At 39.5% G+C, this 26,823-nt stretch overlaps 1 protein-coding gene across 2 annotated transcripts in view; it reads right to left on the minus strand.

Annotated features, from left to right (window-relative positions):
* Positions 1 to 26,823, minus strand: part of fsd1l (fibronectin type III and SPRY domain containing 1-like) — a 172,501-nt gene that overhangs the window by 41,632 nt on the left and 104,046 nt on the right. For both annotated transcript variants that reach the window (XM_084324470.1, XM_084324469.1), the window contains exons 4-6: positions 24,117 to 24,218; positions 12,655 to 12,677; positions 7,272 to 7,393 (exon numbers count right to left, since the gene is read on the minus strand). In XM_084324470.1, the coding sequence (XP_084180596.1) occupies positions 7,272 to 7,393; positions 12,655 to 12,677; positions 24,117 to 24,218 (247 nt within the window). The remainder of the gene's footprint in view (positions 1 to 7,271; positions 7,394 to 12,654; positions 12,678 to 24,116; positions 24,219 to 26,823) is intronic.

The raw sequence follows: 26,823 nt of genomic DNA on the forward strand, positions 1-26,823 counted from the left end.
CTGTTTAGAAGCACAGCTGGACCCTATTGATCATTTTGCCAACGGAACATATATTTTCAGCAAAGAAAGAAACTGCAATAAACAAACGGATACATTCACTGTGTTCTGCCTCTCATTTTGTTGATCAGCAACACAATTTACCACCAAGAGCGGATAGTTTAGTCTCACAAAAGACCGCCGGTGTTGTTAGCTACATGCTAATGTGAATGGCTATATCCATGTATAGTATATAGCTTAAAAGCTAACGTAATGTGGTAACGTTACCGATATGAAATGGGTGTAAACGTTATTTAACACATTGCAGAATGGGTACAATACAATACGGCTCAATACAAACAATTGTTAAGGGGATGCAGTCTGGACTGGGTTCCTTATAACAATAACTTGACAACACATGAGTTTAGTTTAGCTGCAGCTACATGTTTACTCTCAGCGTCAGGTCAGGAATGCGACAAGACATCAGTCGATCACAACACTCTTCAACACAGACGATACGTTTCGAACAAAAGTTTGTTACAATCATTTTCATATAACGCTACTTGGGACAGCTCTGCTGTAAACACTGGTGTAGTTGGCTCTGCTATAATCTCTCTACCCCGCGGTCTGCCGTGAACATGGGAAATAATTGCGACAGCTCTGCTGTAAACACTGGGAATAACCTCGGTTGCTATGCCCACACGCAACTGCAAAACCGCACAACTTCACCCTGGCCACCGGTTTTCAAAGACCGCGGTTGCAGTGTAGCAAATCCCCGGTTGTGTGTGGCCGAACAGTGCAACTGCGCACATACAATCACGGTTACATTAAACCCAGCGTTCGTGTGGACGGGGCCTGAGTTACAAGATTTAAATGAATATATGATATTCAAAACATTCTCATATTTCAAAGTATGACACATCATTTGAAAGCTTACATTCTGTACTTTTACAATCTGGAAAAATCTGGAAAATGAAAATGGAGACATGTGGGCACAAACTCTAGACCCGGTCACATATTTATGATAATTATTATTATTATTATTATTAAATAGAATAATTCTCTATAGGCTTGCCGTGGTAGTCAGTGATACTGGTGTCATTCTGTGTTCAGGCATCCACTGAATAAATTAATTGCCTACTGTCCCTTTAACAACTTATCCTTGCTAAGTTTCAGTTTCACTTCTAGAGAGAATTTAACTTCACAAGACTGAATACTAGAGAACAGATGACATGTTACAACAATGGCAGAGGATTATTTGGATTTAAACACAGTAGCAGTTCAACTGGAGAGGAGCTCAGTATGTAAGTTTCTTTTTTTTATTTGATCAGCTCTGCCTGAGAGTCCGGCGGGGGAGAATAGTGTGTTTGTTGGCGACACGTGTGTGTGTCTTTCCATTGGTTTCATTTGGTTGACATTATTGGGCGAACAAGAAAACGAAAGAAAACTGTAAAATTGTAATGACCCTGCAGCTGTTCCAATATAAATGTGCCTTCCTCCGTGCACTTTTGCCCGCTCTGAAGTCGGACTCGGTGTGCCGCACGCTGTTCTCACACGGACACGGAACCCGTGACTGCCTGCATGCGTGACTGGTGTGTGTGCGCTGTGAGGCGTATTCTTCGTATGGCCGTGCGTACCGGACCGTGATGGCCGTACCGTAAATTTCCTTAGGCGCCTAAGGAAGTTCAAAGTGAGTCAGAAGATCCTTAAGAACTTCTACTCTTGCACAATAGAGAGCATCCTGACTGGTAACAATCACCTCCTGGTTTGGGAATAGCACCGCACACGACCGCAGCAGACTACAGAGAGTGGCCCGTTCAGCCGAACGCACAATTGGAGGTGGGCTTCCCACTCTCCAGGACATTTATAACAAGCATTGCAGGGCCAAGGCTAAGAGAATAACCAAAGACTCTGTCACCCAAACAACTGCCTCTTTGAACTGCTGCGGTTAGGCAAGCGCTACCGGAGTCTCATGGCCAGTACAGAGAGACTCAGAAGGAGCTTCTATCCCCAGGCCATCAGGATGCTCTATGACTCCATGTAACAACCCATCATCTACACTCATTGCACACACATCCACATGCACACACTCACTTTTAAACAAACACTCACCTTATTAACACTCACTTTAACACTAGTTTATATTGATCTATTATTAAAGAGATTTGCACTACATTCATACCTCATTTGCATTTGCACCTTAACTTAACACTTTCAGTGCCGGGCCGTGTTTTCCTTTTTACCCCGTTGAATGCCACCATCCACGGCCAATGTTAACGTTAATATCGCCTAATCTATATTTTAAATTATGGCTATGTGTCTAATCTGCCCGTCGCTTATCAAAGACTCATTTTCCAGTCAACATTGGTAAGGCAGATTGTATTTTTATCGCTTCATTTCCGTTTGATAGCATTTTGAAAATCACCCGTTTTCCGGGGAAAAACAACCCATGCCTATGATAATCGCCTTTTACTGGAATATTCCAGAACGTTGTCATTTGTCGGCCTATTTATGAATCGTTTTCAAATAAACGCTAGATGATCGATAGTATATGTGTGCGCACGCACGCTCGTGCCGTGCGCTGATAATCGCTGCTCTTATTTCCTCATGGCTTTTACAGTCAAAACAGCCATATCACATATCACATAAACGCTTATATATCAGTGAAAACTAGTCTGATTATCCTAACACTGATAACATAGATTCCTTACCTGAGGTCAGATGGTATCCAAATGTTTTATTCCTATTTACGATCGCCATTCGAAAAAAATCGATATCCATCGTGTGTACAGTATAACACATGATCCGCGAGGCTCAGAGGCTCCAGAATGAACTCTGGTAGACCCCGGCTGCATCAGTGAGAAGTAAAATGTGGAGTCAGAAATCCGTTCTCCCATTCACTTTCATTGAGTCCATTCCAAAAGGGTGATTTACCATCTGGGAGACGATAGGGGGCGCTTTTTTCACATCTGAGCGCCGGCGGTCCCTGGATCTCCAACGGTAGGCTCGCGTGATGCAATATGATTTCAGAACGCTAATAAAAAAATAAAAAATTAATATCAGAGAATACTCGGGCGTGGCATTCAACGGTCGGGTCGTAAACCCGAGAAAAGCCGTGAGTGGCACTCAAAGTGTTAACGTTTTGTACCTCATTTTCTGCATTGTACCTCACTATTTACTCATTTTTACTCACTGTACTTAGACTGTACCTAGGTTGTACTATAGCTTGTATATTGTACTGTATATATGTATATTGTATATTCCTCTTTACTTACTTTTTGTTTTTACTGTATGAAGCACACTCTCAGGGGCTCATACAGAACCAAGCATTTCATTGTAAAGTATGTGTATTTTATTGTGACAATTAATAAACAAACTTGAAACTTGAAAAACTACTGACTCAAAGAATAAGCTCAGAATTGGCAAAGATATACCACTATGTCCAGGCAAACCTTTGCCTATGTAGGCTTTAGAGCAGGGGTAGGCAATTAAGTTTGGCCGAGGGCCAAATATTTTCCAAGCCATTGTATGGGGGGCCAGAAACAAAAAACAATGGCTAATTTAATATATATTGATAGTGAAAACATTTTAACTCTGTGACAGACCACCTTATAACTAAGACATACATTTGTGGCAGAGGCAGAGAATGGACAAAATAAACGAGCTGCATAGGTGGCATAATAAACTGTAAACGACATACACATTTGCACTGAACATTATACCTTTGTCTTTTTGCCATTTTATTATAAAACCAGAGACAAGCGCCTCTCTCTTATTGGTCTATCTTACATTACGCGCAGGCATGCAGTGGTGGTCAAACGCCGTTAAGGCTACGTCACTGAGGCAGAAGTGCGCGCATCCTATTATTATGCAAAGTCTAAGTGATAAGTGCCGGCCGGGGTATACGGCGCGACGACACAAAAATTACTCGTGTGTGTGTGTGTGTGTGTGTGTGTGTGGAGTGTTGGGCGTGTGTTATGTGACAAAAGACCGCCCGTCTCGTCCCCAGCTCCGCCTCATGAAAGAGGAGAGAGACATGTATGCGCGTGCACGAGCGTGCACGAGCGCGCGTGCACGTGGCGTTTGGCCTTGGCCCATATTACGACTGCACCACTGATTACGCGCAACCAATGCATCTATCTGACAGCCCTTTCTGTGGAGCGCACTGGACTATTGAGAAACAATAGGAATTTTTTATTGGTTCTCCCAGTCCATGTGACCATTTCTAGCATTTCCATTGGCTATAGTGACAGACATAGATATATGATAAATGGATTGATACAGCGGATTAGATGCAGTCCAGGGAAAACAACCAATCTAGATATTTCAAGATTCTATGCTTTACATCCACGCATTCTCTGAGAGATGCACTAAATGTTGAGATGACAATCGATTCCGATACAATAAAGCAAGTCTTTATCACAAACAAATCCAAAGATATTTAATGTTTTACAAAACATGTCAAGTGTTGCACCCGGCTTTAGAGGGTTAAAAGCCTAATTGTATTTTTTATTTAGTCAATAAATGTCTCGTTGTAATTCCTTACCTAATGTAGCGCATCTTCTTGAAGCAGATTCAGCTTTTTTTGCTCTGATTTGACTTCAGTTTAATTGCATTGTTACTGTTCACATGTGTGGTGCCATCAGTCATATAAGTAAAGATAAAGTTTGAATGACTTACTGAACTGGTGTTTTAATTTCACACCACACTGCTTGTTTGTTATTTCAGCACCAGGCGCTGTCCACCGACTTTTTTCATGTTGAGCAAGCGCTACATTGCACCTCGCTGCCTACCTGTTATTCACTCTCTCAACATGGATAAAACAACGTATAATAAGCATTCTTTAGGTGCTGGTAGTTTCTCTATTTGGACATTATAGCTAACATATAGCCTAGCCTAGTTGGTCTGATAAAAAAAAGAAATTATAAATTATAATTATTTTTTTTATAATCTGAGGGGCCAGATACTGGCGGGCCAATTTCGGCCCGTGGGCCGCCTATTGCCGACCTGTGCTTTAGAGGGTTAGGACTTTAATCATAACAGTGGCTGATGATGTCCATTAGTAGGTGCCCTACTTGATATAAACTATAGGTTCTATACTAGCCGTCCTACCTGGTTGTAACTGTAGGTTCTATAGTAATTTACCTACCTGGTTGTAACTGTAGGGTCTATAGTAATTTACCTACCTGGTTGTAACTGTAGGGTCTATAGTAATTTACCTACCTGGTTGTAACTGTAGGGTCTGTAGTAATTTACCTACCTGGTTGTAACTGTAGGGTCTATAGTAATTTACCTACCTGGTTGTAACTGTAGGGTCTGTAGTAATTTACCTACCTGGTTGTAACTGTAGGGTCTGTAGTAATTTACCTACCTGGTTGTAACTGTAGGGTCTGTAGTAATTTACCTACCTGGTTGTAACTGTAGGGTCTATAGTAATTTACCTACCTGGTTGTAACTGTAGGTTCTATAGTAATTTACCTACCTGGTTGTAACTGTAGGGTCTGTAGTAATTTACCTACCTGGTTGTAACTGTAGGGTCTATAGTAATTTACCTACCTGGTTGTAACTGTAGGGTCTATAGTAATTTACCTACCTGGTTGTAACTGTAGGGTCTATAGTAATTTACCTACCTGGTTGTAACTGTAGGGTCTATAGTAATTTACCTACCTGGTTGTAACTGTAGGGTCTATAGTAATTTACCTACCTGGTTGTAACTGTAGGGTCTATAGTAATTTACCTACCTGGTTGTAACTGTAGGGTCTATAGTAATTTACCTACCTGGTTGTAACTGTAGGGTCTGTAGTAATTTACCTACCTGGTTGTAACTGTAGGGTCTATAGTAATTTACCTACCTGGTTGTAACTGTAGGGTCTATAGTAATTGACCTACCTGGTTGTAACTGTAGGTTCTATAGTAATTTACCTACCTGGTTGTAACTGTAGGTTCTGTAGTAATTTACCTACCTGGTTGTAACTGTAGGGTCTATAGTAATTTACCTACCTGGTTGTAACTGTAGGGTCTATAGTAATTTACCTACCTGGTTGTAACTGTAGGGTCTGTAGTAATTTACCTACCTGGTTGTAACTGTAGGGTCTGTAGTAATTTACCTACCTGGTTGTAACTGTAGGTTCTATAGTAATTTACCTACCTGGTTGTAACTGTAGGGTCTGTAGTAATTTACCTACCTGGTTGTAACTGTAGGGTCTGTAGTAATTTACCTACCTGGTTGTAACTGTAGGGTCTATAGTAATTTACCTACCTGGTTGTAACTGTAGGGTCTGTAGTAATTTACCTACCTGGTTGTAACTGTAGGGTCTGTAGTAATTTACCTACCTGGTTGTAACTGTAGGGTCTATAGTAATTTACCTACCTGGTTGTAACTGTAGGGTCTGTAGTAATTTACCTACCTGGTTGTAACTGTAGGGTCTGTAGTAATTTACCTACCTGGTTGTAACTGTAGGGTCTGTAGTAATTTACCTACCTGGTTGTAACTGTAGGGTCTGTAGTAATTTACCTACCTGGTTGTAACTGTAGGTTCTATAGTAATTTACCTACCTGGTTGTAACTGTAGGGTCTGTAGTAATTTACCTACCTGGTTGTAACTGTAGGGTCTGTAGTAATTGACCTACCTGGTTGTAACTGTAGGGTCTATAGTAATTTACCTACCTGGTTGTAACTGTAGGGTCTATAGTAATTTACCTACCTGGTTGTAACTGTAGGGTCTGTAGTAATTTACCTACCTGGTTGTAACTGTAGGGTCTGTAGTAATTTACCTACCTGGTTGTAACTGTAGGGTCTATAGTAATTTACCTACCTGGTTGTAACTGTAGGGTCTATAGTAATTTACCTACCTGGTTGTAACTGTAGGGTCTGTAGTAATTTACCTACCTGGTTGTAACTGTAGGGTCTATAGTAATTTACCTACCTGGTTGTAACTGTAGGGTCTATAGTAATTTACCTACCTGGTTGTAACTGTAGGGTCTGTAGTAATTTACCTACCTGGTTGTAACTGTAGGGTCTATAGTAATTTACCTACCTGGTTGTAACTGTAGGGTCTGTAGTAATTGACCTACCTGGTTGTAACTGTAGGGTCTATAGTAATTTACCTACCTGGTTGTAACTGTAGGGTCTGTAGTAATTTACCTACCTGGTTGTAACTGTAGGGTCTGTAGTAATTTACCTACCTGGTTGTAACTGTAGGGTCTGTAGTAATTTACCTACCTGGTTGTAACTGTAGGGTCTATAGTAATTGACCTACCTGGTTGTAACTGTAGGGTCTGTAGTAATTTACCTACCTGGTAGAAACTGTAGTGTCTGTAGTTGGAGCCTCTCGTAGCTGAAGTCCACCATCAGGTGGGACATGCTGTCTGTAGCTTTGGGCTTCATGGTCAGTCTGAAGGCTGGAGCCATAGTGACCCTGTGTGTGAAGCGTTAGAATACATTGAAATGTCGGGTCATCAAAATATTATTTACTAAATGAAATATGAAAAAAGGAACGGTTTTTAATCGCTGCTGTCGGATGAAAACTTTATATCTCCAGAAAGGAATTTAGGAAATAAATAAATTCACGATTCAAGATTCATGACCGTACGTTCTTTGAAAGGGCCTATCAGTAACTGGCAGCTTTGAGCTACAGTAGCAGCAGCTGAAGCGTAGCTTGCATTACACCTATGGTATCATGTACAAGTACTGTATATACAGGGTTCCCACATGTGTTGCAAAATGAAATTCAAGGACTTAAGTACTTTTCTAAGAACTATTTTTCATTTTAAAAGGGCATTTAAAAGGATACACTTCACTTTTATGCAGTTTTTTCTAGAAAAGAATCGGATCCAATATGTATGGCTTAAAAACCAATTTCTGACAATTAGTTACACTTTAAATTAAAAAGAAATTATTTCTTGATTCAGAACAATTGTATCATGGATGAACAAAACTTTCAATGTGAATGGTTGATTTGAATTTCAAGGACTTTTTAAGCACATTGTTAAAAAAAACAGTTCCTGACCTTGTGCGAACCCTGTTTATATATATATATATATATATATATATATATATATATATAGCATCAACTACACCACTAATTGCAGTTATAATATAAGTTGTAATTTATAAGTTATAATGTTTTCACACGACAGCACTAGTAGTCATACTGTACGCATGCCATTCATCAGGCTGTAGTGGCATTCATATATCAGTCAACTCAAATATATGGAGACGTCATCGCTCCAAAGACATCACTCCGGTTACGCGCTTGTATTCCTTCCACAGTGATAATAACAGACCGGCTGTTTTGAAAGTATGAAAGCTTGAAATGAGATTAAGGAGTTCTACAATCAACGCGGTCGAAGGCGCGCACACACACACACGCACAAACACACACACACACGAACATCAACACACACATGTGGGCTATATAACAGGGTTCCCGCAGACATTGCAAAATGAAATTCAAGGACTTTCAAGTACTTTTCCAAGCATAATTCTTCATTTAAAAAGATGCAATTCACTTTTAAATGCGCTTATTTCTTTGGAATATTTTTTTTATCCAATATTTATGGCTTAAAACCAATTTACGACAATTAGTTACACTTTAAATTAAAAAAAAACATTTCTTGATTCATAACAATTATTTTATTGGATGAACAAAACTGTCAATGCAAAATGGTTGATTTGAATGTCAAGGACTTTTTAAGCACATTGTTAAAAAAATTGCAGTTTAAGGAATTCCAGGCCTTTTCTTTGTAAAAAATCAAGCACTTTAAGCACCTCAAGGACCTTGTGCGAACCCTGCAGTACACACCACATAATTAGAAACACTAACTGATGAAGAGGAAGGTATATCTGTACTAGTGATGAAGAGGAAGGTATATCTGTACTAGTGATGAAGAGGAAGGTATACCTGTACTAGTGATGAAGAGGAAGGTATACCTGTACTAGTGATGAAGAGGAAGGTATACCTGTACTAGTCATGAAGATGAAGGTATATCTGTACTCCTAGTGATGAAGAGGAAGGTATATCTGTACTAGTGATGAAGATGAAGGTATATCTGTACTAGTGATGAAGAGGAAGGTATATCTGTACTAGTGATGAAGAGGAAGGTATATCTGTACTAGTGATGAAGAGGAAGGTATATCTGTACTAGTGATGAAGAGGAAGGTATATCTGTACTAGTGATGAAGAGGAAGGTATATCTGTACTAGTGATGAAGAGGAAGGTATATCTGTACTAGTGATGAAGAGGAAGGTATATCTGTACTAGTGATGAAGAGGAAGGTATATATGTACTAGTGATGAAGAGGAAGGTATACCTGTACTAGTGATGAAGATGAAGGTATATCTGTACTAGTGATGAAGAGGAAGGTATATCTGTACTAGTGATGAAGAGGAAGGTATAACTGTACTAGTGATGAAGAGGAAGGTATATCTGTACTAGTGATGAAGAGGAAGGTATATCTGTACTAGTGATGAAGAGGAAGGTATATCTGTACTAGTGATGAAGAGGAAGGTATATCTGTACTAGTGATGAAGAGGAAGGTATATCTGTACTAGTGATGAAGAGGAAGGTATACCTGTACTAGTGATGAAGATGAAGGTATATCTGTACTCCTAGTGATGAAGAGGCAGGTATATCTGTACTAGTGATGAAGAGGAAGGTATATCTGTACTAGTGATGAAGAGGAAGGTATATCTGTACTAGTGATGAAGAGGAAGGTATATCTGTACTAGTGATGAAGATGAAGGTATATCTGTACTCCTAGTGATGAAGAGGAAGGTATATCTGTACTAGTGATGAAGAGGAAGGTATATCTGTACTCCTAGTGATGAAGAGGAAGGTATACCTGTACTAGTGATGAAGAGGAAGGTATATCTGTACTAGTGATGAAGAGGAAGGTATATCTGTACTAGTGATGAAGAGGAAGGTATAGCTGTACTAGTGATGAAGAGGAAGGTATATCTGTACTAGTGATGAAGAGGAAGGTATATCTGTACTAGTGATGAAGAGGAAGGTATATCTGTACTAGTGATGAAGAGGAAGGTATATCTGTACTCCTAGTGATGAAGAGGAAGGTATATCTGTACTAGTGATGAAGAGGAAGGTATATCTGTACTAGTGATGAAGAGGAAGGTATATCTGTACTCCTAGTGATGAAGAGGAAGGTATATCTGTACTAGTGATGAAGAGGAAGGTATATCTGTACTCCTAGTGATGAAGAGGAAGGTATATCTGTACTAGTGATGAAGAGGAAGGTATATCTGTACTCCTAGTGATGAAGAGGAAGGTATATCTGTACTAGTGATGAAGAGGAAGGTATATCTGTACTCCTAGTGATGAAGAGGAAGGTATACCTGTACTAGTGATGAAGAGGAAGGTATATCTGTACTCCTAGTGATGAAGAGGAAGGTATACCTGTACTAGTGATGAAGGTATATCTGTACTAGTGATGAAGAGGAAGGTATAGCTGTACTAGTGATGAAGGTATATCTGTACTAGTGATGAAGAGGAAGGTATATCTGTACTAGTGATGAAGAGGAAGGTATATCTGTACTCCTAGTGATGAAGAGGAAGGTATACCTGTACTAGTGATGAAGGTATATCTGTACTAGTGATGAAGAGGAAGGTATATCTGTACTCCTAGTGATGAAGAGGAAGGTATACCTGTACTAGTGATGAAGGTATATCTGTACTAGTGATGAAGAGGAAGGTATATCTGTACTAGTGATGAAGAGGAAGGTATATCTGTACTCCTAGTGATGAAGAGGAAGGTATACCTGTACTCCTAGTGATGAAGAGGAAGGTATATCTGTAATCCTAGTGATGAAGAGGAAGGTATATCTGTACTCCTAGTGATGAAGAGGAAGGTATAGCTGTACTAGTGATGAAGAGGAAGGTATATCTGTACTAGTGATGAAGAGGAAGGTATATCTGTACTCCTAGTGATGAAGAGGAAGGTATATCTGTACTCCTAGTGATGAAGAGGAAGGTATATCTGTACTAGTGATGAAGAGGAAGGTATATCTGTACTCCTAGTGATGAAGAGGAAGGTATATCTGTACTCCTAGTGATGAAGAGGAAGGTATATCTGTAATCCTAGTGATGAAGAGGAAGGTATATCTGTACTAGTGATGAAGAGGAAGGTATATCTGTACTCCTAATGATGAAGAGGAAGGTATAGCTGTACTAGTGATGAAGAGGAAGGTATATCTGTACTCCTAGTGATGAAGAGGAAGGTATATCTGTACTCCTAGTGATGAAGGTATATCTGTACTCCTAGTGATGAAGAGGAAGGTATATCTGTACTCCTAGTGATGAAGGTATATCTGTACTCCTAGTGATGAAGAGGAAGGTATATCTGTACTCCTAGTGATGAAGAGGAAGGTATATCTGTACTCCTAGTGATGAAGGTATATCTGTACTCCTAGTGATGAAGGTATATCTGTACTCCTAGTTGTGAAGAGGAAGGTATATCTGTACTCCTAGTGATGAAGAGGAAGGTATATCTGTACTCCTAGTGATGAAGAGGAAGTATTTGTACTCCTAGTGATGAAGGTTAATTTGTACGACACTGACTCGTCCTCATCTTCTAGAATTCTAGGGGCATTACAAGGATGTTTAGATGATTCAGATCTAGACAATGACAACAACGACACAGAAACGTGGCCTCCATGGGACCCCCAGTGAGACCGGCACTCTATTTGGACAAAGCAGGCATGTTGGCACTATACTACTAACTACTGGTCCCATGACAGCCGGTTTATTTCCACAAATTTAAACCTTGTAATCTTAACCCTTTCACTACCACACGAAAGGGTTAACCGTATGTAGTGTAGTAGTGAAAGGGTTAACCGTTTGCTAGTGTGGCAGTGAAAGGGTTAAGACGTTGGCATGTTTTGGCCTTCCCTTTGGTGCAGCCAAGATCACTCACTGAAGTCCGATCGTTCGGTCTAGAAAAGGAACATTACTTTTGTGTCTGACCAGTGCATGAGAGACTCAAAGTCGGAACGTACAACTGAACTTGTTACTGGAACAGAAGTGACGCCTTTGACGTGACGATATGGAAACTCAAGCACTGTAGCAATGCTCATGTCCATAACGTTGTCAGACATTCTATAGTCGTCATCTTGAGCGTGGAAGGCAAATGACCGTTCAGGGATGCATGATTTCAATAGGAGTGGCTGTTCTATGCTTACAATGTTCCCCAGAGTCAGACAAGAAGATAGATACCAATCTCCCCTCTGTGTGTTCAGTAGAAAGCTATCAGCTGCAAGCTAGCCTAGCTTAGCACAAATGAATGGAAGCGGATATGGACCAGCTAACCCAGCTGTTGGCAAAAACACCTCTCCCAGAGTTTTAAGCTAGGCTAGTGGTCCGTATCCGCTTCCATTCATTTGTGCTAAGCTAGGCTAGCTTGCAGCCGGATAGCTTTCTACTGAACGCACAGAGAGGAGATTGGTATCTATCTTCTTGTCTGACTCTGGAGAAGACTAAACACATTTCCCATAATGTTGGAGTGTTCCTTTAAAGAACAAGATAATTCTACAGTACAAGGATTTACACCAATATTGAAAACATAATAAAGAAAATGATAAAAATATAGAATTTGCAGCAATACCAGCCCATCTCACATAACACAGGGTGCGAGGTAAGTCTATGGGGAAGAGAAGAGTTTACCGTACCTATCTTTGATCTGTCTGGCAGCCTTGGAGGGAGGGAAGGAGGAGGAAGAGGAGAAGGAGAATAAAGAAGATGGGTCGTTAGTACAGCCATGCAGGTGAGGTGGACATGCAGCTTTCTGTTCAGTGGCTGGATAGAGACAGAGACACACACACACACACACACTTTAACATGCCCCACACACAATCACATGCACACTCACCATTCGAATGCACACACACACACACACACACACACACACACACACACACACACACACACACACACACACACACACACACACACACACACACACACACACACACACACACACACACACACACACACACACACACACACACACACACACACACACACACACACACACACACACACACACACACACACACACACACACACACACACACACACAAGAAGAAGATCAACAACAGAGAAGCATTTGGTCTTTCCATTAAGTGAGCAGCATGGAGTTAAAAACAGTGGTTTGACAGATCCAACTTTCATGCTCAGTGTTTTCATCAGAAGTCCTCTATCTGTCAGTATATAAAACAGAAGATGTTTTCATCAGAAGTCCTCTATCTGTCAGTATATAAAACAGAAGATGTTTTCATCAGAAGTCCTCTGTCTCTGTCAGTATATAAAACAGAAGATGTTTTCATCAGAAGTCCTCTATCTGTCAGTATATAAAACAGAAGATGTTTTCATCAGAGGTCCTCTATCTGTCAGTATATAAAACAGAAGATGTTTTCATCAGAAGTCCTCTATCTGTCAGTATATAAAACAGAAGATGTTTTCATCAGAAGTCCTCTATCTGTCAGTATATAAAACAGAAGATGTTTTCATCAGAAGTCCTCTATCTGTCAGTATATAAAACAGAAGATGTTTTCATCAGAAGTCCTCTATCTGTCAGTATATAAAACAGAAGATGTTTTCATCAGAAGTCCTCTATCTGTCAGTATATAAAACAGAAGATGTTTTCATCAGAAGTCCTCTGTCTCTGTCAGTATATAAAACAGAAGATGTTTTCATCAGAGGTCCTCTATCTGTCAGTATATAAAACAGAAGATGTTTTCATCAGAGGTCCTCTATCTGTCAGTATATAAAACAGAAGATGTTTTCATCAGAAGTCCTCTATCTGTCAGTATATAAAACAGAAGATGTTTTCATCAGAAGTCCTCTATCTGTCAGTATATAAAACAGAAGATGTTTTCATCAGAAGTCCTCTATCTGTCAGTATATAAAACAGAAGATGTTTTCATCAGAAGTCCTCTGTCTCTGTCAGTATATAAAACAGAAGATGTTTTCATCAGAGGTCCTCTATCCGTCAGTATATAAAACAGAAGATGTTTTCATCAGAAGTCCTCTATCTGTCAGTATATAAAACAGAAGATGTTTTCATCAGAGGTCCTCTGTCTCTGTCAGTATATAAAACAGAAGATGTTTTCATCAGAAGTCCTCTATCTGTCAGTATATAAAACAGAAGATGTTTTCATCAGAAGTCCTCTATCTGTCAGTATATAAAACAGAAGATGTTTTCATCAGAAGTCCTCTATCTGTCAGTATATAAAACAGAAGATGTTTTCATCAGAAGTCCTCTGTCTCTGTCAGTATATAAAACAGAAGATGGTTTCATCAGAAGTCCTCTGTCTGTCAGTATATAAAACAGAAGATGTTTTCATCAGAAGTCCTCTATCTGTCAGTATATAAAACAGAAGATGTTTTCATCAGAAGTCCTCTGTCTCTGTCAGTATATAAAACAGAAGATGTTTTCATCAGAAGTCCTCTGTCTCTGTCAGTATATAAAACAGAAGATGTTTTCATCAGAAGTCCTCTATCTGTCAGTATATAAAACAGAAGATGTTTTCATCAGAAGTCCTCTATCTGTCAGTATATAAAACAGAAGATGTTTTCATCAGAGGTCCTCTATCTGTCAGTATATAAAACAGAAGATGTTTTCATCAGAAGTCCTCTATCTGTCAGTATATAAAACAGAAGATGTTTTCATCAGAAGTCCTCTATCTGTCAGTATATAAAACAGAAGATGGTTTCATCAGAAGTCCTCTGTCTGTCAGTATATAAAACAGAAGATGTTTTCATCAGAAGTCCTCTGTCTGTCAGTATATAAAACAGAAGATGTTTTCATCAGAGGTCCTCTGTCTCTGTCAGTATATAAAACAGAAGATGTTTTCATCAGAAGTCCTCTATCTGTCAGTATATAAAACAGAAGATGTTTTCATCAGAAGTCCTCTATCTGTCAGTATATAAAACAGAAGATGTTTTCATCAGAGGTCCTCTATCTGTCAGTATATAAAACAGAAGATGTTTTCATCAGAAGTCCTCTATCTGTCAGTATATAAAACAGAAGATGTTTTCATCAGAGGTCCTCTATCTGTCAGTATATAAAACAGAAGATGTTTTCATCAGAAGTCCTCTATCTGTCAGTATATAAAACAGAAGATGTTTTCATCAGAAGTCCTCTATCTGTCAGTATATAAAACAGAAGATGTTTTCATCAGAAGTCCTCTATCTGTCAGTATATAAAACAGAAGATGTTTTCATCAGAAGTCCTCTATCTGTCAGTATATAAAACAGAAGATGTTTTCATCAGAAGTCCTCTATCTGTCAGTATATAAAACAGAAGATGTTTTCATCAGAAGTCCTCTGTCTGTCAGTATATAAAACAGAAGATGTTTTCATCAGAAGTCCTCTATCTGTCAGTATATAAAACAGAAGATGTTTTCATCAGAGGTCCTCTGTCTCTGTCAGTATATAAAACAGAAGATGTTTTCATCAGAGGTCCTCTATCTGTCAGTATATAAAACAGAAGATGTTTTCATCAGAGGTCCTCTATCTGTCAGTATATAAAACAGAAGATGTTTTCATCAGAAGTCCTCTATCTGTCAGTATATAAAACAGAAGATGTTTTCATCAGAGGTCCTCTGTCTCTGTCAGTATATAAAACAGAAGATGTTTTCATCAGAGGTCCTCTATCTGTCAGTATATAAAACAGAAGATGTTTTCATCAGAAGTCCTCTATCTGTCAGTATATAAAACAGAAGATGTTTTCATCAGAAGTCCTCTGTCTCTGTCAGTATATAAAACAGAAGATGTTTTCATCAGAAGTCCTCTATCTGTCAGTATATAAAACAGAAGATGTTTTCATCAGAAGTCCTCTATCTGTCAGTATATAAAACAGAAGATGTTTTCATCAGAAGTCCTCTATCTGTCAGTATATAAAACAGAAGATGTTTTCATCAGAAGTCCTCTATCTGTCAGTATATAAAACAGAAGATGTTTTCATCAGAAGTCCTCTATCTGTCAGTATATAAAACAGAAGATGTTTTCATCAGAAGTCCTCTATCTGTCAGTATATAAAACAGAAGATGTTTTCATCAGAGGTCCTCTGTCTCTGTCAGTATATAAAACAGAAGATGTTTTCATCAGAAGTCCTCTATCTGTCAGTATATAAAACAGAAGATGTTTTCATCAGAGGTCCTCTATCTGTCAGTATATAAAACAGAAGATGTTTTCATCAGAAGTCCTCTATCTGTCAGTATATAAAACAGAAGATGTTTTCATCAGAGGTCCTCTATCTGTCAGTATATAAAACAGAAGATGTTTTCATCAGAAGTCCTCTATCTGTCAGTATATAAAACAGAAGATGTTTTCATCAGAAGTCCTCTATCTGTCAGTATATAAAACAGAAGATGTTTTCATCAGAGGTCCTCTATCTGTCAGTATATAAAACAGAAGATGTTTTCATCAGAGGTCCTCTATCTGTCAGTATATAAAACAGAAGATGTTTTCATCAGAAGTCCTCTATCTGTCAGTATATAAAACAGAAGATGTTTTCATCAGAAGTCCTCTATCTGTCAGTATATAAAACAGAAGATGTTTTCATCAGAAGTCCTCTATCTGTCAGTATATAAAACAGAAGATGTTTTCATCAGAAGTCCTCTATCTGTCAGTATATAAAACAGAAGATGTTTTCATCAGAGGTCCTCTGTCTGTCAGTATATAAAACAGAAGATGTTTTCATCAGAGGTCCTCTGTCTCTGTCAGTATATAAAACAGAAGATGTTTTCATCAGAAGTCCTCTATCTGTCAGTATATAAAACAGAAGATGTTTTCATCAGAAGTCCTCTATCTGTCAGTATATAAAACAGAAGATGTTTTCATCAGAAGTCCTCTATCTGTCAGTATATAAAACAGAAGATGTTTTCATCAGAAGTCCTCTATCTGTCAGTATATAAAACAGAAGATGTTTTCATCAGAAGTCCTCTGTCTCTGTCAGTATATAAAACAGAAGATGTTTTCATCAGAGGTCCTCTATCTGTCAGTATATAAAACAGAAGATGTTTTCATCAGAAGTCCTCTATCTGTCAGTATATAAAACAGAAGATGTTTTCATCAGAAGTCCTCTGTCTCTGTCAGTATATAAAACAGAAGATGTTTTCATCAGAAGTCCTCTATCTGTCAGTATATAAAACAGAAGATGTTTTCATCAGAGGTCCTCTATCTGTCAGTATATAAAACAGAAGATGTTTTCATCAGAAGTCCTCTATCTGTCAGTATATAAAACAGAAGATGTTTTCATCAGAAGTCCTCTATCTGTCAGTATATAAAACAGAAGATGTTTTCATCAGAAGTCCTCTATCTGTCAGTATATAAAACAGAAGATGTTTTCATCAGAAGTCCTCCGTCTCTGTCAGTATATAAAACAGAAGATGGTTTCATCAGAAGTCCTCTATCTGTCAGTATATAAAACAGAAGATGTTTTCATCAGAAGTCCTCTGTCTCTGTCAGTATATAAAACAGAAGATGTTTTCATCAGAAGTCCTCTGTCTCTGTCAGTATATAAAACAGAAGATGTTTTCATCAGAAGTCCTCTATCTGTCAGTATATAAAACAGAAGATGTTTTCATCAGAAGTCCTCTATCTGTCAGTATATAAAACAGAAGATGTTTTCATCAGAGGTCCTCTATCTGTCAGTATATAAAACAGAAGATGTTTTCATCAGAGGTCCTCTATCTGTCAGTATATAAAACAGAAGATGTTTTCATCAGAAGTCCTCTATCTGTCAGTATATAAAACAGAAGATGTTTTCATCAGAAGTCCTCTATCTGTCAGTATATAAAACAGAAGATGTTTTCATCAGAAGTCCTCTATCTGTCAGTATATAAAACAGAAGATGTTTTCATCAGAAGTCCTCTATCTGTCAGTATATAAAACAGAAGATGTTTTCATCAGAAGTCCTCTATCTGTCAGTATATAAAACAGAAGATGTTTTCATCAGAAGTCCTCTGTCTCTGTCAGTATATAAAACAGAAGATGTTTTCATCAGAAGTCCTCTATCTGTCAGTATATAAAACAGAAGATGTTTTCATCAGAAGTCCTCTATCTGTCAGTATATAAAACAGAAGATGTTTTCATCAGAAGTCCTCTGTCTGTCAGTATATAAAACAGAAGATGTTTTCATCAGAAGTCCTCTATCTGTCAGTATATAAAACAGAAGATGTTTTCATCAGAAGTCCTCTGTCTCTGTCAGTATATAAAACAGAAGATGTTTTCATCAGAAGTCCTCTATCTGTCAGTATATAAAACAGAAGATGTTTTCATCAGAGGTCCTCTATCTGTCAGTATATAAAACAGAAGATGTTTTCATCAGAAGTCCTCTATCTGTCAGTATATAAAACAGAAGATGTTTTCATCAGAAGTCCTCTATCTGTCAGTATATAAAACAGAAGATGTTTTCATCAGAAGTCCTCTGTCTCTGTCAGTATATAAAACAGAAGATGTTTTCATCAGAAGTCCTCTATCTGTCAGTATATAAAACAGAAGATGTTTTCATCAGAAGTCCTCTATCTGTCAGTATATAAAACAGAAGATGTTTTCATCAGAAGTCCTCTATCTGTCAGTATATAAAACAGAAGATGTTTTCATCAGAGGTCCTCTGTCTCTGTCAGTATATAAAACAGAAGATGTTTTCATCAGAGGTCCTCTGTCTCTGTCAGTATATAAAACAGAAGATGTTTTCATCAGAGGTCCTCTATCTGTCAGTATATAAAACAGAAGATGTTTTCATCAGAGGTCCTCTGTCTCTGTCAGTATATAAAACAGAAGATGTTTTCATCAGAAGTCCTCTATCTGTCAGTATATAAAACAGAAGATGGTTTCATCAGAAGTCCTCTATCTGTCAGTATATAAAACAGAAGATGGTTTCATCAGAAGTCCTCTATCTGTCAGTATATAAAACAGAAGATGGTTTCATCAGAAGTCCTCTATCTGTCAGTATATAAAACAGAAGATGTTTTCATCAGAGGTCCTCTGTCTCTGTCAGTATATAAAACAGAAGATGTTTTCATCAGAAGTCCTCTGTCTGTCAGTATATAAAACAGAAGATGGTTTCATCAGAAGTCCTCTATCTGTCAGTATATAAAACAGAAGATGGTTTCATCAGAAGTCCTCTATCTGTCAGTATATAAAACAGAAGATGGTTTCATCAGAAGTCCTCTATCTGTCAGTATATAAAACAGAAGATGTTTTCATCAGAGGTCCTCTGTCTCTGTCAGTATATAAAACAGAAGATGTTTTCATCAGAAGTCCTCTGTCTGTCAGTATATAAAACAGAAGATGGTTTCATCAGAAGTCCTCTATCTGTCAGTATATAAAACAGAAGATGGTTTCATCAGAAGTCCTCTATCTGTCAGTATATAAAACAGAAGATGTTTTCATCAGAAGTCCTCTATCTGTCAGTATATAAAACAGAAGATGTTTTCATCAGAAGTCCTCTGTCTCTGTCAGTATATAAAACAGAAGATGTTTTCATCAGAGGTCCTCTATCTGTCAGTATATAAAACAGAAGATGTTTTCATCAGAAGTCCTCTGTCTCTGTCAGTATATAAAACAGAAGATGTTTTCATCAGAAGTCCTCTATCTGTCAGTATATAAAACAGAAGATGTTTTCATCAGAGGTCCTCTATCTGTCAGTATATAAAACAGAAGATGTTTTCATCAGAAGTCCTCTATCTGTCAGTATATAAAACAGAAGATGTTTTCATCAGAAGTCCTCTATCTGTCAGTATATAAAACAGAAGATGTTTTCATCAGAAGTCCTCTATCTGTCAGTATATAAAACAGAAGATGTTTTCATCAGAAGTCCTCTGTCTCTGTCAGTATATAAAACAGAAGATGTTTTCATCAGAGGTCCTCTGTCTCTGTCAGTATATAAAACAGAAGATGTTTTCATCAGAGGTCCTCTATCTGTCAGTATATAAAACAGAAGATGTTTTCATCAGAAGTCCTCTATCTGTCAGTATATAAAACAGAAGATGTTTTCATCAGAAGTCCTCTATCTGTCAGTATATAAAACAGAAGATGTTTTCATCAGAAGTCCTCTATCTGTCAGTATATAAAACAGAAGATGTTTTCATCAGAAGTCCTCTGTCTCTGTCAGTATATAAAACAGAAGATGTTTTCATCAGAGGTCCTCTGTCTCTGTCAGTATATAAAACAGAAGATGTTTTCATCAGAGGTCCTCTGTCTCTGTCAGTATAAAACAGAAGATGTTTTCATCAGAAGTCCTCTGTCTCTGTCAGTATAAAACAGAAGACATGACTGTGTCCAGATCCTGCACCAAGTGACACTTAAATACACGCCAGTACGGGCTTGTGTCCATAGCCCATACTGGCAGAAAAGCTCTGGCAGGGCGCTGGGGAGCGTTGGGATGAAGCACTTGAGGTGATGAAAAAAAGAAAGGCTGCATGTGAATTTAGGATATTTAAGCAATAATAGACTCGAACCCGTGGGATGTCATGAATATGGCCATGGCTGTGACGCGCCCGCAGGCATCACAGAGTGGCAATATCCATGACATCCCACGGGTTCGAGTGTATTATTGCTTTTATACAGCAAGTTGCACCGTCGGGAAAAATATAGGATGAATACAGACAATTCTGGGGTCTTTTATATTGATTTCAGTGAACTTGGCGTAGAAAAATAGTTCCTAAAGATGTCTTGTTGATATGAAATGTCAAATGGAGTAGGCTATCAACAAGCTTGGCAACGCAAACGAATGACCCATTAGTCTAATGCAAGCGAAAGTCTGAGAAAGTCATCAGCTCCTCGGACAGTTCCGGGAGTCGGGCCAGTTCAGTGCCCGGGCCGTCCACTTGGTGGTGTTGAAGGATTCATTGGGGCTTTTCTCCAGCACGTCCAGCTCATCTTTCATTGGATTGGCACGTCTAATAATGCAGTTTTTCTGAATACCGGTAGATGTAGGGCCCGTCCTCTTTATATATCCACTCGTTTATGGTTAAAGTGTACGTTAAATCAAACGTAACGTTGTCCGCGGAGTAGGTCATGTTGACACAGTTTAGTTTGATGAATGGCAGTTGGAACTTTCGACAACATTCTAAAGCCAGCACAGTGGTAATATATTCATGGTGATTTAACCGTGAGTGTATCATGAATATACTCACGGTTTAGAACGCTCTCGACCAATCACAATGCGTGATAGGACCTACCCGTTTTATAATTTGGCAACAATGTACCTATCACCAACCACCTAACCACTGTTGTATGACAGAGTAGCAACAATGTACCTATCACCAACCACCTAACCACTGTTGTATGACAGAGTAGCAACAATGTACCTATCACCAACCACATAACCACTGTTGTATGACAGAGTAGCAACAATGTACCTATCACCAACCACCTAACCACTGTTGTATGACAGACTAGCAACAATGTACCTAACACCAACCACCTAACCACTGTTGTATGACAGACTAGCAACAATGTACCTATCACCAACCACCTAACCACTGTGGTATGACAGAGTAGCAACAATGTACCTATCACCAACCACCTAACCACTGTTGTATGACAGACTAGCAACAATGTACCTATCACCAACCACCTAACCACTGTTGTATGACAGAGTAGCAACAATGTACCTATCACCAACCACCTAACCACTGTTGTATGACAGAGTAGCAACAATGTACCTATCACCAACCACCTAACCACTGTTGTATGACAGAGTAGCAACAATGTACCTATCACCAACCACCTAACCACTGTTGTATGACAGACTAGCAACAATGTATCTATCACCAACAGACAGACTAGCATTGTTGCTTTTGATTAACGTTATCCATTTGTTATTTCACCGTCTAGAACCACGATTTGTGCCTTTGCGGTTTATTGTACATTTGTTATTTTTATTGCCCGTCGTCGCAATTCACCTCTTTGCCGTTTGCCCTCGTACTTTGTTTGGATGAGTTTGATGATGTCCCTGCTGTCACAACGCAGTCCGACCGTACAGTAAAGGCCTCTGCATGCTACAGAAACTTCAAAGCAACTGCAACACAACATCGACAAAGCAACAGTGTTTTAGACACACTGCCTTTATGCTTCTGCAACATCGACGCGCAAAGTTAGTTTAACTAAAGTTAGTTTAGGTTCGTGTTAACTTTAGATAATGTACAAAATAAACGTATTTCCGGTGATTTTAGGCATCGCTCTTTTATTTTGAAAACCCCCGACCGGAAGTGTTATAGTGTCTGTTGCTAGCAGCTTAACTTTCTGTGCTTTTCGAGCTAACGTTACCGTAACATCATTAGTTTCCAATGGAGAGGACCTCGGCTCACATGCAGCTCAAACTACCTATTGGAATAAATTAATTGATTGATGTTTAACTTGTCCCTGTGTGTGTCCAGTCATTTCGACTAGCAAACGTTGTATTTAACGTTACCTCAGGACGGATACCATTGTATTTACTTGGTTAGCTATGTAGCTAATGTGGATAGCATTTTGAATAGACCCAATGCTAGCTGGCTGGCTACAGCTTTATTTACTAAATTATGGAGGCTTTTTAATCGTCAAGGTAAGAGAGGATTTGTCATGATCAACTGAAGGCGTATGCTATGGAACAATATGTGCTTGGGTTTTCAGAAAAAGGCGAGCTATGTGACGCTGGCTTCAACAATGGAGGATATTATTCTCTGCAGGACTAATATTATTCTATGACAGCCCCGCCCCCATTCGCTAACCAACCAATCACTGCTACGCAATATCAACGCAACGGTTGTTCAGATTAGATTCTGGGGACATGTACGCAACGTCCAAGCAACACAGTCTACAAGACCCTCTAAAACAACCGCGCTGAAATCGCGCCGATGTTGTGTTGCAGTTGCTCTGAAGTTTCTGTAGCATGCAGAGGCCTTAAGGAGGATGTGGGCACATGACACGATTCGTGGGATATGATTGGTTGTCTGAAAAGGAGCGACAGTGACGAGACCAATGCCTTTCAGAAAAGTTCAGCGGTTTTCAACTAGAAACGCTCAGAGTGTTTAGACAGAGGTAGACACAGGGGCTATGAAACGCTCAGAGTGTTTAGACAGAGGTAGACACGGGGGCTATGAAACGCTCAGAGTGTTTAGACAGAGGTAGACACAGGGGCTATGAAAAAGTTGTTTTGTTCAAGCTCTGTTAGTCAAAGAGTATTACAGAGTTTATTAAAATCATTATAATAAATAAGAGGAAGTAAAGGACGTTAGCTGAAAAATAATTAATGAATGTCTGTTAGTTATCATCTGGACTGTCAAATGGTAGAGTTTAGTAGATTATGTCAATATAGACCTGTGATAAATGATATACATTGTCACATTGTCTTGGAGAGAGAAAACACCCAGAGAGTAGGCAGAGAACGGGAATACTGTACATACACCAGTCATGACAATCCAACATTCCTCCTCTGTGGAAAAGGCTTAAAGGATAAAGTCTGACAGCTGTCCTACCCAAGCTTTTTAGTTTTGAATCTGTAATCTTATCACCTCTGATATATCACATCATTATCTGTGGATCACATATTTATACCGCGTGGCAATAAAACTACTCTTGAGGCAAAAATGGATATAGTAATTAAAGTAATGAATCAGAATTTGTGGAAAAACTGAACATCTACATTGTTACCAACTGTTACATCTCTATCATAGCTTTTCAATTGACATCATACTGTATCTGAAAGGTGAGTGAGTGAGTGAGTGAATTTATGAGGGTATAATATATGAGGGTATACAGTATATACAGTAGGAACTAAATAAACAAGTACATTTTGACTCGACTAATCCTACCTCCATGTTATTAAGCATACCCATTTAACAGATAAAACAGATGTAGAATAACAATACATCACTCTATTCCTACGAGCTAAACCTAGCCTAGCTTAACTGCTCTACCTTAGCTAAACCTAGCCTAGCTTAAGCGCTCTACCTTAGCTAAACCTAGCCTAGCTTAAGCGCTCTACCTTAGCTAAACCTAGCCTAGCTTAAGCGCTCTACCTTAGCTAAACCTAGCCTAGCTTAAGCGCTCTACCTTAGCTAAACCTAGCCTAGCTTAAGCGATCTACCTTAGCTTAAGCGCTCTACCTTAGCTAAACCTAGCTTAAGCGCTCTACCTTAGCGAACGCCTCTTCGTCCGAGATGAGCAGAGCATTGTTGGCATACTCCAGTAGCTCCTCCGCGCTCTCCAGCGCCACTTTACTCTGCGTCAGCTGGTTCTGGGGAAGAGACGAGACGGACCTTCGATTAACAGAGAGATAAGAATAACAATGTTGGGGGATAGTGTGGTGGCTGGAGAGTGGCCCTGTGCGCCTGCATGGGGTCGAGTCCCACCAGGGCTGTGTTAGAGTCCCGCCGGGGCTCTCCTGTGTCTACTCTGTACCCCGTGTGATGCACGAATCCCACCAGGCACGGGCATAAGCACGTGGCCGTCCACACCGAGTCCGAATTCAGAGCGGGCGAAAGTGCACGAGGAAGGCAAATTTACATTGGAACAGCTGTAAATGCCTAGTCTATATGCGAAGTCAGTCCCCGTTTGAAGATGTTTTAAAGATTTCCAGTTCCAGTGTTCTATTGTCCATTTTGCATGTATAACCAGTTATTATATAATTAATTAGAATGTTTTCTTTTTTTTTATCTAATTTTTCTCCCCATTTTCTATTTTTCTCCCATCCCAATTTCGTATTGTCCAATTCTACCCTCCCCTGTCTCGAACGTTGCTAGACCATGCCTCCCACTGGTTGGCTGCAATGTGGACGAAGCCTTGCATCACGTGTCCCCTCCGGTACACCAGGAGGCAGCCGTCGCATCTTTTCACCTGTACAGCGCGATCTCTCAGCGGCGAGGAGTAACGCGTGGGAGGCTCACGCTGCCCCCGACACTTCCTGATTCTGCTGTACAGGCGCACCAACCGACCTGTAGGAGTCGCTGTCCACAACGTCCGATCCCCACCCACCGGCTTTCCCACCCCCTAATACAGCCAATTGTATTAGTATGACGGCCGGCCAAGCCGGAAGCAACGCAGAGAGCTGGGCTCGAACCCAGCATCTCCTGCGTTAGTGGCGAGCGCCTTGCCCACTGCGCCACTTAGCCGGCCTAATTAATTAGAATGTTAGAATTCATTTTAGAATGATGATCAGTCTGACTGTACTCCTGAAAAAGTATAGTAGTATGGTTTATTTGTATTGGGAAAGAACACATTAGCTGGTTGAACAACATCTATATGTGTGGTAATAATGCAGATATTGAGTGTATTTCTGTGAAAATGTGCGTGGCGCACGCCTCTGAATCCAACCAAAGCAATTTTATTCTGGGACAGTGACGCCCGTTAACCCTTTCACTGCCACACGACAGCCGGTTAACCCTTTCACTGTGACAATACAGAAGGTTAGCCCTTTACTATCACACAACCGACAGCGATGCTCCATCATTAACATCATTAGCTTTGCGGGTTAACCTTCGGTCGTGGGGACAGTGACGCCTGTTAACCCATTCTCCGCCAATCACGTGTTAAGGCGGGTTTCTCCGCCATGCGTTGTCTGCCAATCACGCCGTAAGGCGTGTTTGAGATCAATATTTCATATTTTCGTCATGGTATTCATATTTCACCCACGGAGTCTTGGCTGATGCTGTCTGAGCCATCACAACTCTGCAACGCTTCAATACCGCCACCTAGTGGCCGATCGGCGAGTTGCCAAACCGGAAGTGCCCATTGGAGCTCGGTCCGTCCCCTATTTTCGTCCGGCCACTCGTTTATCGTCCCGGGGCTCAATACAGACACCCTGGATATGGATCTTTGCCATAACTCAATAATAAACATGATTTGGACGTGTATTAGTAATATACAAACCGGAAATGGATCGCATCGATCAACATCTCATAATTGGGATCAGTTTCCTCCACTCTCATCGCCCAACGCTACGAGGAGACTGACGTGAGTTTCAGCGTTTTTCTTTGTCATTTTCGATACAAACTGCTCTGATCAATATATCACCCATACTACATAAATCATTTAACGTCGGTCATTGAATTATAAACAACCCCCCCCCCCCCCCTCCGTTCACCCGCAGATGATCAGTCATGACGTTTAGGACCTTGTACAGTTGACATTTTTAATATAGCATGGATCGGTATCAAACTGCATTTGATAATCTAATATATGCATTTATGCCTATATCTCACGTTCTATGAAATACTGCAGAAAACGATAAATACATATTTATACTCTAGACGCTATTTTAGTATGAATGTGTGAATGAAAAAGTAAAACGTTCCTATATCCTGAACGATAGATAATTGATGTTGAATGGGCCAATTTAGCAATACAATTTAAAAAGTTATAGCCCTGCAAAGAAGGTGAACAACTCCATAGACAAATAGTGCTGGCAGAGGATGGTTTAGGATGATCAAAGTGGTGGCAGAGAATGGGTTAACATGGGAGCGAAAGTGAAACTCTGATCGCCCGCCCGCTCGTGGTGGGATTCGTGTGTAAGGAGGAAAAAAATATTCACAAATGAAAATGTTTCTGTCCATTGGTTCCCAGTCACTATATAAGCTGTAAATGGACTCCTGGTTCTGCCTGGTACCTGCTATCAGAATCAGAATGGTAGTAGTAGTAGTTTTCACATACAAGGAATTTGCTTTAGACGTTATCGGTGCGACATTATCGGACAGACAACAGTAAAATAAAATGAAATATGAGCCAAGTTAAGCACAATAGAATATAATATAATTATGGCGGTTGGCGGGTACTTATTTTGTTCCCCGGCTATGTCTCTCTCCCTTAATGTGGTGGAAGAGTAGGGCACACATGAGCGAGAAAGA

The sequence above is a fragment of the Notolepis coatsorum genome, assembly GCF_963971535.1.
Source record: "Notolepis coatsorum genome assembly, chromosome: 11".
NCBI lineage: Eukaryota > Metazoa > Chordata > Actinopteri > Aulopiformes > Paralepididae > Notolepis > Notolepis coatsorum.